Source organism: Amblyomma mixtum, chromosome 6 (genome assembly GCF_055824585.1).
Source record: "Amblyomma mixtum isolate Tamu chromosome 6, ASM5582458v1, whole genome shotgun sequence".
NCBI classification, from domain to species: domain Eukaryota; kingdom Metazoa; phylum Arthropoda; class Arachnida; order Ixodida; family Ixodidae; genus Amblyomma; species Amblyomma mixtum.
This window is the reverse complement of record NC_143017.1, coordinates 55719114-55732023: the sequence shown is the minus strand read 5'-3', so window position 1 is coordinate 55732023 and position 12910 is coordinate 55719114. Positions and strand designations below refer to the sequence as shown.

Here is a 12910-nt window from a genome sequence, read left to right as displayed (position 1 = left end):
GGTATTCCGGGGACTGGAATGGGAAGAGTTGGTGATAATAGTTAATGGAGAATACCTGAGTAATTTGCGATTCGCTGATGACGTTGCCTTGCTAAGCCACTCAGGACAAAAACTGCAAAGCATGATCAATCAGCTAGACAGGCAGAGTGGAACGGTGGGGCTAAGAATTAACATGCAGAAAACCAAAGTAATGTTCAATAGCCTTGCAAGGGAACAGCAGTTCGCAATTCGTAGAGAGGTGCTGGAAGTAGTAAGAGAATATGTCTACTTAGGGCAGGTAGTGACAGCAGATCCGGATCATGAGAGGGAAATAACTAGAAGAATAAGAATGGGGTGGAGCGCATTTGGCAGGTTCTCTCAGATCATGAATGGTAGCTTACCAATATCCCTGAAGAGAAAAGTATACAACAGCTGTATCCTACCGGTGCTCACCTATGGGGCAGAAACGTGGAGGCTAACAAAGAGGGTTCAGCTTAAGTTAAGAACAACGCAGCGAGCTATGGAAAGGAAAATGATAGGTGTAACGTTAAGAGATCGAAAGCGGGCGGAGTGGGTGAGGGAACAAACGCGGGTTAATGACATCTTAGTTGAAATGAAGAGGAAGAAATGGGCTTGGGCAGGGCATGTAATGCGAAGGCAAGATAACCGCTGGTCCTTAAAGGGCCACTGACCAGGGTCCGGACATTTTTGAAAAACAAGCCCACTGCATAGATGAGGCATCGAAGATAACCTCTGCAAAATACTAGAGCCATGCGCGCCCCGAAAAGCTGCGAAAATTCAAATCAAAGCCCGTTCGTTCTTTCCTTCCTTCAAAAACGGGCCCGGCCCACTACTCTGCACCCCGCTGACGTCAGGGGGGGCTACTTTCGCTAAAGGCACTCCATTGGTGCATCGTTCTGACTGACGGGAGAAGGTTGGGCGTAGCCTTGGCGTCGCGTCGTCTGCACAACGCTTTCCGCAGCGCCTTCTGTTCTGGCTCATGCCTACAAACCCGCATGAAGGAACAAAAAAAAAAAAACTGCGGAGGGAGCGTGCAGCGACAGCCTTGAACCCTAGCCATAAAAAGTAAAAAAACAGTAAAACTGAGGGAGTTGGCTCGCCCCCCCCCCCCCTCCCCCTCCCCCCCCCGCCGTGATCCCGTCACGAGACGCTCTGCGTGCGCGCTCCCCTCTCAGTTTCTTTTCTTCTATGCGAGCCCCCCCAAACAAGGTTTTAATTAGTAGTGCAGCAGAGCCTTTCCCTCGCTCGCCCACTTTACCGCTCCGCACACATACCGCTTATCTTTCGTGCATCTTGCGTACGCCTTGACTCCAATGAATGACATATGCTTTGGAGCGGAGAAAAGACACAAACACACAGAACACAAACACGCATGGAGAAAAGCAAACGGGCGGTTGCCGGGTCCGCGCTTCGCCGTGTGTTTCGAACACAACCGACTTCCGCCCCTCCGCTCGTGAAACGGTGGGGAGGCCTAAAAGAAAATGAAAAGGTGGCTCGTTAACTGGGAATGACAAACAGATGTATGAAAGGATGCGCTCGCTAACAAGTCTAGGTGGTCGAGCCGATCGCGCCTCTCGATCGTTCAGTGTGCGGAGAAAATGCGAAAACCAAGAAAAGAATTCTATTGAAGGCGGGGCCATGACGTCGCCCTGTGACGCACTCCACAGACACCACGCCTCCGGCTTACACCGGAGAAGGAAGGGGTGATTTTGCCTTGCCGAGCCTACTCGACGAGGAGCGGGAGAGAAAAATTTCGAGGAGGGAGTGGAAGGAGAGGAGGCTCGCTGAAAGAGAGGTAGAGAGTGTCTGCTGAGCTGGGGTGGTCCGTGGCCCTTTAAGGGTAACGGAGTGGATTCCAAAAGAAAGCAAACGTAGCAGGGGACGGCAGAAAGTTAGGTGGGCGGATGAGATTAAGAAGTTTGCGGGGATACAGTGGCGGCAACTAGCAAAGGACAGGGTTAATTGGAGAGACATGGGAGAGGCCTTTGCCCTGCAGTGGGTGTAGTCAGGCTGATGATGATTTATGGTTTCCAGACCCTTCTAATGGCAAGCACCATTTGATAGTCGCGTGGCTCCAGACACGTGAAGTCACAAACTATAACACACTGTTTACACAAATGACAACATATTTATTAATGTTGAAGCATCGTGTATGCCTGCAATAAATAAGTTCAACTCCTCTGTGAGCGAAGACTGAACTCATTTGTCAGATGCTTTGAACTGACAATGTTTCTATCAATTTCTAAATACATGTCCTCCTGTTAAGGTGTTCATTGTTTCTACTTTTGTACACGACAAGCGAGGTATACCAAAGTGTTTTAAAAGGGTTGGTAACCCTTTTGCTCTGCTGAAGCATGTGTATTGTACGAAAAGTTGCGCGACAGCCTTAAAAAACGTCTTCTAATGTCCGCACCTTGCTTAAGGTTCCAAATCATTTCTGCTGTGTTTTCGTTTTCTTTTACGGCAGATATTGCGCGCTGAAGTTCGGAACTGTGTGCACTTTTGATAAAGTTTATAGTGTCTATTTTTCTCCGTTAGGTGCCTAAAATGCAAATTTAGCCGCTTATTTATGGCGCCTAAAACATGATTTTTAGTGCCTAAAAATCCGGCCTCTAGTCATGACTAATTGACCCATGACTTACTAGTAATGATTGGGTATTGACTAAGTAGTCATGACTAGATAATTGATGACTGGTTAATGACTAGCTAGTCTTTACTAATTAGTAGATGACTAACTAGTCATCACTGGTTAATGACGAACTAGTCACGTCTGGTTAATGACTAGCTAGTCATCACTAACCAGCCATGAGAAACCAGTCATGACTAGTCATGACTAACCAGTCATTAACCAGTCATAACTAGTCATGACTGGTTAATGACTAACTAGTCATGCCGAATTAGTCATGGCTAGCCAATCCAAGTCGCCCCATAGCCGCCTCGTGTGTGCCAACGGCCGTGCGGCCAAAGTTGCGTGGAAAGGCTTTCGCCCCGCGTTAAAGTGGCCCCTGAATTTTTTGTGAAAAAGGCGCACTCGGAAGAATTTGGCCGAGCTTAGGTCAATTCGGACAGGCAGCGGAGCTCGAAGGGGCACAGGGCACCGTAAATGGTGTGATGATGGTGGTGAATGAGTGACTCAGAAGTCTCGGCGCTATTAAGGGGCGCTGGAAGATGTACAGGAACACAAACCCAATTGTAAAGGCACCTTACTTTTTCCGGTAATTGTACAGCAAGAAGCCGGACATGCGATGGAGGAAAAGGGCTCCAAAGTTTACGACAGGCTACGCACGAGACAACAGGGAAAAAGTTATCGCATACATGAAAGAAAGTCGGCGAAACTGAGAAAATGGCACAATGGTTTTAGGCAGGGAAGACGTTTGGAGGCAATCTTAACGCAGTGTATAGAAGTCGCTATTACTCACAACAGGCCGCTATGGTTAGCTTTTCTAGACATACCTCATGTGAGATCGTAATCCGGGAATTACTCTGTGACTTCCTAACAGAAGCAAGACTACATGTCAACGTATAATCGAGCTAATACAGGTGGTATACAGCGATATTCGAGGGCAAATAAACTGGTGAGGTCAGTATAGCACGGAAGAGGGTTACCACAGGGGTGATACTTGTCGCCACTGTTCTTCAAATTCAAATAGCAAGGATGCAAAGCATGCTAGGGTAAAGCAGCGCTGGGTTTAATTTAACGTATACTCGACAAGGACTAAAAATGTCCCTGTGTTATATAGTGTACGTTTATGATGTATTTTCTACAGATAGCCAAAGTGAGCAACAACTCTTTCTTCCTTTCTTTCTTTCTTTTCTTCTTTCTTTCTTTCTTTCTTTCTTTCTTCCCTGTTTATCTGTATCAGATTTCTTTCTTTCTTTTTTTCTTTCTATCCTTCTTTCTTTCCTTCTTTCTTTCCTTCTTTCCTTTTTTCTTCCTTTCTTTCTTTGTTTCTTCCTTTCTTTCTCTCTTTCTTTCTTTCTTTCATTTTTAATTTTCTCACAACAGAGAAAAATGCAGCAGGAGCTAAAGGCTCATAGCCTGACAGAGGCTCCTGCCCCAGTTAGCACAATTCGGCATTTCAGTGCATACTTATTAAAAACCAAAGATAAACAGGGAACAGTTCTCAATTACATTAACCCATTCGAACATATAAATACAAATATTTGAAAATATAAAACTTATAACTATAAAATTAGGCAACACTTAGTAGTATATTAAGGGAAAAAGAAATCCTAAATGCACACCTCGGCACTCTACAAAACTCATGCTCTTGCACACACAGACATAGATTACAGACACATAGCACATCGCACTCTGATAACATATATACACCTTGATTACACCGAAAATGAATGAAATCTGATGCAGGTATCCGTAAGAGGGAAGCCGCAAACTTTACATTCGAAATCAGTGTTGAAAATTCTGGCATTGTGGTATTTAACGACAGTGGGACTAGACCCGTATCAGCGCAAGGATGTGAAATACCATGCGTAGAGAAGTACAAATATCTGGGGTTGTAGACTGATAAAGAAAGGTCACATTTACATGCCCGAGAAGAACATCTCAATACAAAAGGAAAGAGAGTTGTGACTGTGATGAAGCAAGTGGCGAGACAGTAGTTATATAGGAAGTAATACGTGGACTGTGGAAGGTTGTAACGGTTCTGGGGCTGCACACACAACAATTCTATACAAAAGCGTTTTTGCGCGGGAAAGAGTTTACGAGTGCCTTTTTTTTTCATATATTGTGAGATTTCACTACAGCAATCAATATATCCTCAGATCTGCCGTCTGCTGACTTGATTTTTTTTGCTATTAACGTTTTTGCTATCGCCGAAAGTGTTTCCGACTGTAGCGGCGTTTACATGACGGGGTTGAGTTGAGTTGAGTTGATAACCGGTTACTGGGTTCATGTAAACACGGCAGAGTCGGGTTCGGGAGTCGAGGGAGCGAGTCCAGCCAACTCCACTGTATCGGGTGGGTTGACTCTCTCGACCGCAACGGCAGATAAACGTAAACCGGATCGAGTCGAAGAGTCGGGTTAGCGGGAGGGGAGAGAACCTGAGAACCTGTTTTTTTTTTTCGCTTGACCCGTCGCCACCATAGTCGCGCCTCCGACACAGCGGTGCGGTTGCTCAATCTCGGAGGCTGCCACTGCCCTTTCCCGCTGCGCTGCTCGACGCTTGGTGTCGCTGCAGTTGAGCCGGTCTCGACTTGCTAAAATCGAGTTCATGTAAACACTCAGTGGTCGAGTTTGGCTGACCTTGCTCAACTCGATCCCCTGTATTTCCTTTAAATTTCCCGGTGGTTCTCTTAGGCCGATAGAAAAAAATACGTAAACGGTACCCAGTAGTAAACATTTTAGACTCATGTGTTTCGATATCAAGAAAAACGATAGGTGTAACATTAACAGACCGGAAGCAGGCAGTGTCGGTGAGGGAACAAACGCGGCTTTCTGACCGAAATCAAGAGGAAGAAACGGGATTGGGCACGGCATGTAATGCGAAGGCAATGTAACCGCTGCACCTTAAGGGTGACAGAGTGGATTCCAAGAGAAGGCAAGCGTAGCAGGGGACGGCAGAAAGTTAGGTTGGTGGATGAGATTAAGAAGTTTGCAGGGATACGGTGGCCGCAGGTGGCACAGCAAAAGGTTAATTTGAGAGGTATTGGAGAGATCTTTATCCTGCAGTGGACGTAGTTCGGCTTATGACGGTGATGATAAACGAAAAAAGGAGGCAGTTAAGAGCGCGTAAAAGATAAGGTGGATGGCAGGCGCGCAGAACCTTAGTGCCCCACTACAGTGTTATTGATTTAGGGTTGCAAAAAAAGGTATTTCTACTGGAAAATACTCGCCAGACATGAATACATCAACGACTGTAGGAAGAACGCTTGATTACTCCTGACAGAGTGGATTCCAAGAGAAGGCAAACGTAGCAGGGGACGGCAGAAAGTTAGGTGGGCGGATGAGATTAAGAAGTTTGCGGGGATTGGGTGGCCGCAGCTGGCACAGGACATGGTTAATTGGAGAGACATGGGAGAGGCCTTTGGCCTGCAGTGGGCGTAGTCAAGCTGATGATCATGATGATGATATGGCATATCCTGAGTGGTTAGGTGGTGCGATATAGAGGTCCTTAATACTGGTGATTATCGGCAAGGTCCCTAGGGTCGCTGTAGGAGGGGGATTACTGTGAGGACCAAAGATGTGTGTCGCTCCCTTGTGACCACTCGCGATTGAATGAGCAGCTACTCCGACGTGAATTCGTGATGGGTCTGCGTAGGCGATCGTCGAATCAATAGGATGAACATGATTGGTAGCGCGAGCAGAACGTCTGCCAGGGTTGGTATCGGCTCCAACGTCTTTGTTTCTTCTTTTCCAAATGCGGGTGATTCGGAGGTTATTTAAAAGCGTGGAAGGAAGGTTAATGATAGAGAGGTAGACAGGTTTCAATCCAGTGTTGTTAAGTATACAGAGCTTGTTAAGTATAAAGAGGAATACTCTAACGGCTGAGAGAAAAGGTTACGCTTGGATCTACCACAGTATAGCGGCAGGGAAATCTCAAAAGAGGAGGCATGTGCCACTAAGTACCCTTTTTTTTTCTGGAAGTTCAGGGGATCGTCTCGGGACAACGACAGCACCCCTATTCTTCGCTCAGAGGCGAATAGACTCTGTCCTATTAAAGAAAAGGTATGTTTTTAGGTGTTTAACGTCCCAAAGCGACTCAGGCTATGAGGGATGCCGTAGTGAAGGGCTCCGGAAATTTCGACCACCTGGGGTTCTTTAACGTGCATTGACATCGCACAGCACACGGGCCTCTAGAATTTCTCCTCCATCGAAATTCCACCGCCGCGGCCGTGATCGAACCCGCGTCTTTCGGCTCAGCAGCCGAGTGCCATAACCACTGAGCCACCGCGGCGGCCGTTAAAAAAAAAGGGAGATGGTAGGGGGATTAGTATAACTGCAGCCGACTGCTGCTGAGAAGTCTACCCTCTTTAACCCGTCTTGACTCAATACAGCTTTCAATCCAGAGGAGTAGGAGTTATGGTGAATGCCATCTTCTCAAGTGACGTCGCATGGATTTATCCAAAACTCGCGATACTGGTATCGTGGGTCCAGGCGCTGCCTGGGAAGCTCATCGCGTGCATAGTAAGTTTGCTTCTGTACGACCTTACTTTCATAGAGAAACTGAGACAACAGAAATTCAAGGAACGGAGGTTGCGCTGTCCGTGCCTGGTTAATGCGTTTCCCGCATGTGCGAAGGAGGGAAAAGAGCGAAAGAGAAGTAAGAAGGAGTGTTTATTCCGGTTCTTTTCATAGAGCGTGTCCATGATGCTCTAACACATGATGCCAGCAGTCGGCATAAAATCTGGCTGCTGACTTTCACAGAGGTAGAGAGAGAGAAGGAAAGAGGTAAGGTTAACCAGAAGAGGCTACCGGTTTGCTACCCTGCAGTGGGGAAAGGGATGGCGACTACCGCAGTCTTGTGTTAACGGGCAACCGCATCACTTTTTGAGAATTTCGCGATATTCAAGGATTGAAGTCTATATAGGCTGTAAGTGAAGCATGCCAAGCGTTTTGCCCTAGCATTTAGAATAGTGACGTAATCGACGATTGAATTTTGCGCTTCTCCTCGAAGCACCGGATGAGTGCGGTGAAGTTCAGTATGACGTCACGGAAAGTATTATTTCAAATTACCGCTGCCGTCAGCCACACCTTGCCGAGCCTTGTTAGATGCTGCCAAACAACGCTCAGCGGCCTTTTCCGTCTGTGGCGTTGGTTTTTTGTCTTCAAAGCAGGCGTTTATGCGTTAGAAATGTACCGATAGCTTCGATGACGTCATCATGCAACCGCCTACTTGGCGTTGTGCGCTGCGGAGAAGCTTGAAGGCCTTCGCGATTTTAATCAGCGATTACGTCACCATTTCAAATGCTAGCCCAAAAGCAGTTCGCATGCTTTACCTGCATGTTTCACTCATTCGTCAATTTTAAGCTTATCGATTTCTAAAACCTATGCAGCTGCTGTTTAAGCGAAAGTGATGAACGCACAGGGTCGACCGAAAAATAATTCCTGAGCTGGAGAAAATGACAGGTGCAGAATAGCACTGAAAAAACAGGCGCATAATCTTGAAGAGAACTGCAGTCTGCTGCACCGGTGAAATGCGAAAGCATATGCGTTTGAACGTCAGCGACTTTTTCTTGCAAGTAATTGCTGTCACGTGACACTTATCACATGACCCTTTGATGGCGCCGGTAACTTTTTGCAAGTAATTGTTGTCACGTGACACTTATGACGTGACCCTTGGATGACGTCAGCACCTTTTTCTTGCAAGTCATCGTTATGTAACATCAATACACATCCCCAACACACTTCCCCGTCGTACACACCACAACGTCTTCACTTCGCGCCGCATCTAACACGCTTGAACTAACGACCCTTCTCCCGTGCTTCGTTGCTCAGGTGTGTTGATTTGGCACTGCTTTCTTAATGTTTCTAGATAGCTCATGTACATAAAACATCGCATCATTGTAATAAATAGCATTTAAAAGTCGCTTCGTGGCATGTGCACTACGTGCCCGCTTTGCACGCAGAGGACCTGGGTTCGAACCCCTCAACGCTGGCTGATTTCTTTCTTCAAATCAGGTCACGTGAGAGGCCTGATTTGACAGGTTTTGCGGACAACTTCCTGTGAGGGTTTTTCCTTCGCATGAGGCATATGATGCTTCCGCACTAACAATATGATACGCCACGCCGAAAAGCAATCACACCGTGTCCGACCGCCCTCCGAAAAAGCGAAGAAAACACGGCGCAGCAAGTCTTCCTGGACAGACGCTCGGACCAAGAAGCATCGAATCGACAGTGCAGCCGCAAACATGCTCGTATCGGAACATCGCGCTTCGTTTTGCTGGCCGTCCTTATGTACGTTATACGCAGAGCACAGCACTCCGCGCTTAGCAGCGCGCGTCTCTGTGTGTGTTGTGTACGCTCCTTATATTAAATTACTCTCCCGCTGGCACGCTATCGCTTGCCACCGTCCTTCTCATCATTACTGGCACTTCCACGTTCCCCCTCCGTTACTGCGCAAACCTTTCGCTTTCCCTAAGGAAGAACGTGGAGCAGAAAAAGATGACGAAGAAAGGAGAGGGGGGTCAGCGCGTAGCCTGACATCGCTCGCCGAACGCGGCGCTTTCTTTGGGAACTCTCCAGGGCCGCTGGCCGTGCCTCGGCTGTTCCCCGGAGCCCCGCACGGAGAAGAGCAATGCGAAGAAAAGCAAAGCGAGGTGCGCGTTCGCACTGCAGCAGAACCGACGAAGAATGAAAGAGGCCGACTCGGTTCTTGGACGACGCCGCCGCTGCCGAGAACAAATCGCAGATCGAACCGGAGCGGAGCAACAGACAAGCACGGCGCTGCTCGCGCGTGCAGGCTCGCGTGGCCGACGGGCTCGGTTTATTTCCAACCAGGCCCTCCCCGTTTTCTTCTTCGCACTTCGCTTTTTTTTTTCGGTCCCTCTCCCACCCTCTCTCCCACTGACGTGCTTTCACGTGCGGGCGATGGTGCGCTTGTGGAGCTGCTCCGGCCGCTGCTGCTGCTGCTACAAGTCGTGATGGGCTTCCGTTGTAAACGGTAAATGCACAAACGGAGAAGTGACGCGATGACGAAAAAAAGGAAAAAACAATCCCAGTAGTTGTGTGGACGACGACGGCGGGAGAGCAGTAGAGGGTGGGGAACAGTCCCGAAAATAGAAGAATGCCGCGCGTGCCCGGAGACGGGAGCGCTCTTTCGCATTCGCCCCCCCCACCCCCCAATCTCCCCCCTTCCCTCGCGGCCTGCTCGGCGTTGACGTCCGCCGCCTTTTTTTATGTTTTGTGTTTTCTTAGTGTCTTGCCGCACATACGGCAGGCACGCGTTCTTGTTTGTGTATTCTCGCGAGCTGTTCAACGGCGCTCTTCTCACCGCGAATCCCAGGTCGGAGAGAGCAGAACCCCGAGCGGAGGCAAAGGGAGGGCACGCGTATGTGTGCCTGTGGAAAGGGCGTCGAGAGAGAGAGAGAGAGGGCCTCGTCGTGTATGCGCTATAAGAGCCCACTCTCCTCCTCTCTTCCGTCCTCTCCCACCCGTCGCCCTCTGTCGTCGTCATCCTCCTTTCCCTCTCCGTCGTCCTAACCCTCTGACGTCCCTGGCCGCGGCAAGCCAGCCAGGGAGCTCGCGGGCCAGACTTGTCTGTTGCGCCATATGACCGAGGAATACCGGATGAACGGCGAACGCCGAGCAGCGCACGAGAGCAACGAAATCTAGACGTAGATCGATCCGCGGAATCCTTCCTGCCGTGTTCAGAGGTAAAGCCATTAGTTCGTCTTCCCTCTGCTCTGTTTCTCTTTCTGCGTGTGTCTGTGCGCGCGAATTTCGCTACTCGAGCTCCTGACTGCACTGCTTACGTCGGATACCATCACCAGATGCTTGACACAACTGGCCGAGAACAACGCCTAGACTGAACGTCGTGCAACGCTCTCAGCTATGGCGTCACGAAAAGTGCGCTCGGATTTGTGCGTGAACTTGACGCGGCAGAAATTTAAGACAGTGCACCGCTGCCAAGACCTGGAGCAGTAGATGGCGAAGAGCGCATCAGCTGGCTTCCTCTGTCTCAGCAGTGGCTGCTAAAGCACTTCTAAGAGGGTTGATAAAAGCGGGAGGTACTCTGAAGAAAGCGCAGAGACTGCATAATCTGAGTGGTGCGGATATTCACTGGTGACTGCGCTGGCTTCATCTAACCAGAATGACAGCTCGCTCTTTACATAGTAAATATTAGAGTGTCGCGATGGAAAATAGTCCGGCCCCTAAGCGTCAGAACTCCAAGAACCGCCGCAAGGAGTTCAAGGAACACCCGGCTGTCGGTCGGTTAAAAGAAGACTCAGGGCCTTGCACCTCTCGAAGCCTGGACAGCCTCGCCTGCAGCGGCAGCTCCCCAGGAGATCGCGGCACCAACGCCCCTGGCAGTGGCGGGAGTCAGAGAGCGCGCAGGGGTCATCGGCAAGGGAAAGCGTCATCCTCCCAGCGCCGATCGTCCATTCAGTCCGACGTAGCGGGCGACGACCAAGAGAGACCTCACAGGCGAGGAAGCAAGAGAGGAGGCGGCAATGGAAAGAACAATGGCCGCAAGGGGCAACGTCGCCTACGACGCTCGGCCTCCGTGGTGGCCGACGGCGACAGCGACAAGGACCCGTCGGCGAAGACCAGAAAACCGGTGCGAAGGACTAGCAGCGAGGGGCCTAGACCTCGAAGCATGGTCGTTCTTCGGGATGGTCGGGAAGTCCACCGGACAGGGTCTAAGCGAGACGCGGAGGCTAATAGGACGGACTCTAGATCAACCCTGGCCGCCTGCGGTGACTACGGCGGCGCGAACTTGAACAACAACAGTGGCGCAGGCAGAGCAGCTGGGGGCCGCGATGACAGACCCCGGCTGCTACAGACGACGTCGCTGACGGAACTGTTCGCGGTCGAAGTGGGACTCGCTCCGGCGCCGGGACTCACTCACAAGGAGAGCCGACGGCGAAGAATCGTCTTCGCAGTGGTTCTTGTGGCTCTAGCTCTGTTGACGGCCAGCGTGCTTCTCGTGGCAATCACGCTGTTCCTATCGCCGACCGTGGACGAAGTCCGTAAGTACACCGTGTGTTCTACTCACAGCCATCTTTGCGGCGACTTCTGTGCGACCCATTGATTCGGCCTCAGAAGGTCTGCGGCCGAGCGCGAATAAGTGATGGCTTCACTCCTAAAGTCCACTCTTTTTTTGTATGTTAAATTAGTAGTTTCTTAGTGATACGAGATTACACGCCCCGTCTACCTTCTCCGTCGGGCACCTAAAAGCTGTGTTGCGTCAAGGGCGTTTCTGGTCGAAGTTATTTCTTTCTTGTTCTGACGTATATACTGCTCAAGCTGGCGGTTTGTTTCTCGCCATTTCTATACCGGCTAATCACATATCGCAATTTTAGATAAAAAATTATCACCATTCTTGACTTTCGTTCATGTTGATTTGTCTAAGTCCCCGGACTTCAGAAACATTGCTAAATACGACTCTCCATCTTCTTTCCTCGCCAGTGGTTTACGCTTATTGTTGTTCGAAGGGGAGCGACCATGAAATCTCAGACTTTAATATTGTTCAGAACTCTCTGAGAAAGAAACTAACAGGGGCTTCTTTTTCGTACTGCAGTTCGCAGCCATCTTGACCACAACCATCATTGGTTTAAGCGAAGGCCACTTAAACTAAATACGTGAGCCCACGGCTGGACGCGTACACCGCGCTGGTTTAATCAAAGCTGAGTTTTATTTTTCAACATAATTTTCTGTCACTTGATTTCTGAGAGTGAAATTCTGAGGCGCATAATTTGCGTAAACGAGGCAGCTGCATATGTTTTGCCTACAGGCCAGTTATTTCGTTGCGCTGTCCTCAAGAAAATGTGACTTGGTGATCAACCGGTAAAAAAAAAGGAGGGGGGAGGTAAGAGAGAGACAAAGTTTAAACCAGGACCGTCGTGGCATCAGTAAGTTCTCTTAATTTAGCTGCTGCTGAGTAAAAGGCGTGAACATGACGTCACTGTGCACGAGCGGCGTCAGACGTCGATATAAATCAGAAAAGAAATTAAAATTGTCTTCGTTTAGTTCCGTAGCAGTTGATCTGCAAAACTCGGCTGTGCATTCGAAGAGGTTTAGGAAGTAGAGTTGACAAGCACAAGCACAGTTACCTTTCGGGTGTCCTGAGACTTCAATCGCATCCACTTCGATCTATTTCTTTACACCCCTTCTGCCTCGACATGAAATCTTGCTGCCTACACGTTTAGGCTCCTTTTTGAAGTCGAGATATCTGCAACAGTCATGTAGCTACAAGGAAGCTCAGGTAACGTTCGTGGTTCATGCTTAAAA

At 49.1% G+C, this 12910-nt stretch overlaps 2 protein-coding genes across 2 annotated transcripts in view; both read left to right on the top strand.

The window, feature by feature from the left end:
* Positions 1–12910, top strand: part of LOC149339192 (uncharacterized) — a 212672-nt gene that overhangs the window by 176427 nt on the left and 23335 nt on the right. The gene's annotated exons all lie outside the window — the stretch shown is intronic.
* LOC149339193 (uncharacterized) lies at positions 10161–11711 on the top strand. Its single transcript, XM_089550005.1, has one exon. It carries the CDS (start codon positions 10812–10814, stop codon positions 11709–11711), a length of 900 nt encoding a protein of 299 aa, XP_089406131.1. The 5' UTR covers positions 10161–10811.

Coding starts and splice junctions, on each gene's coding strand:
- LOC149339193 (XM_089550005.1), top strand. CDS start 10,812: ATGGAAAATAGTCCGGCCCCTAAGCGTCAGAACTCCAAGAACCGCCGC.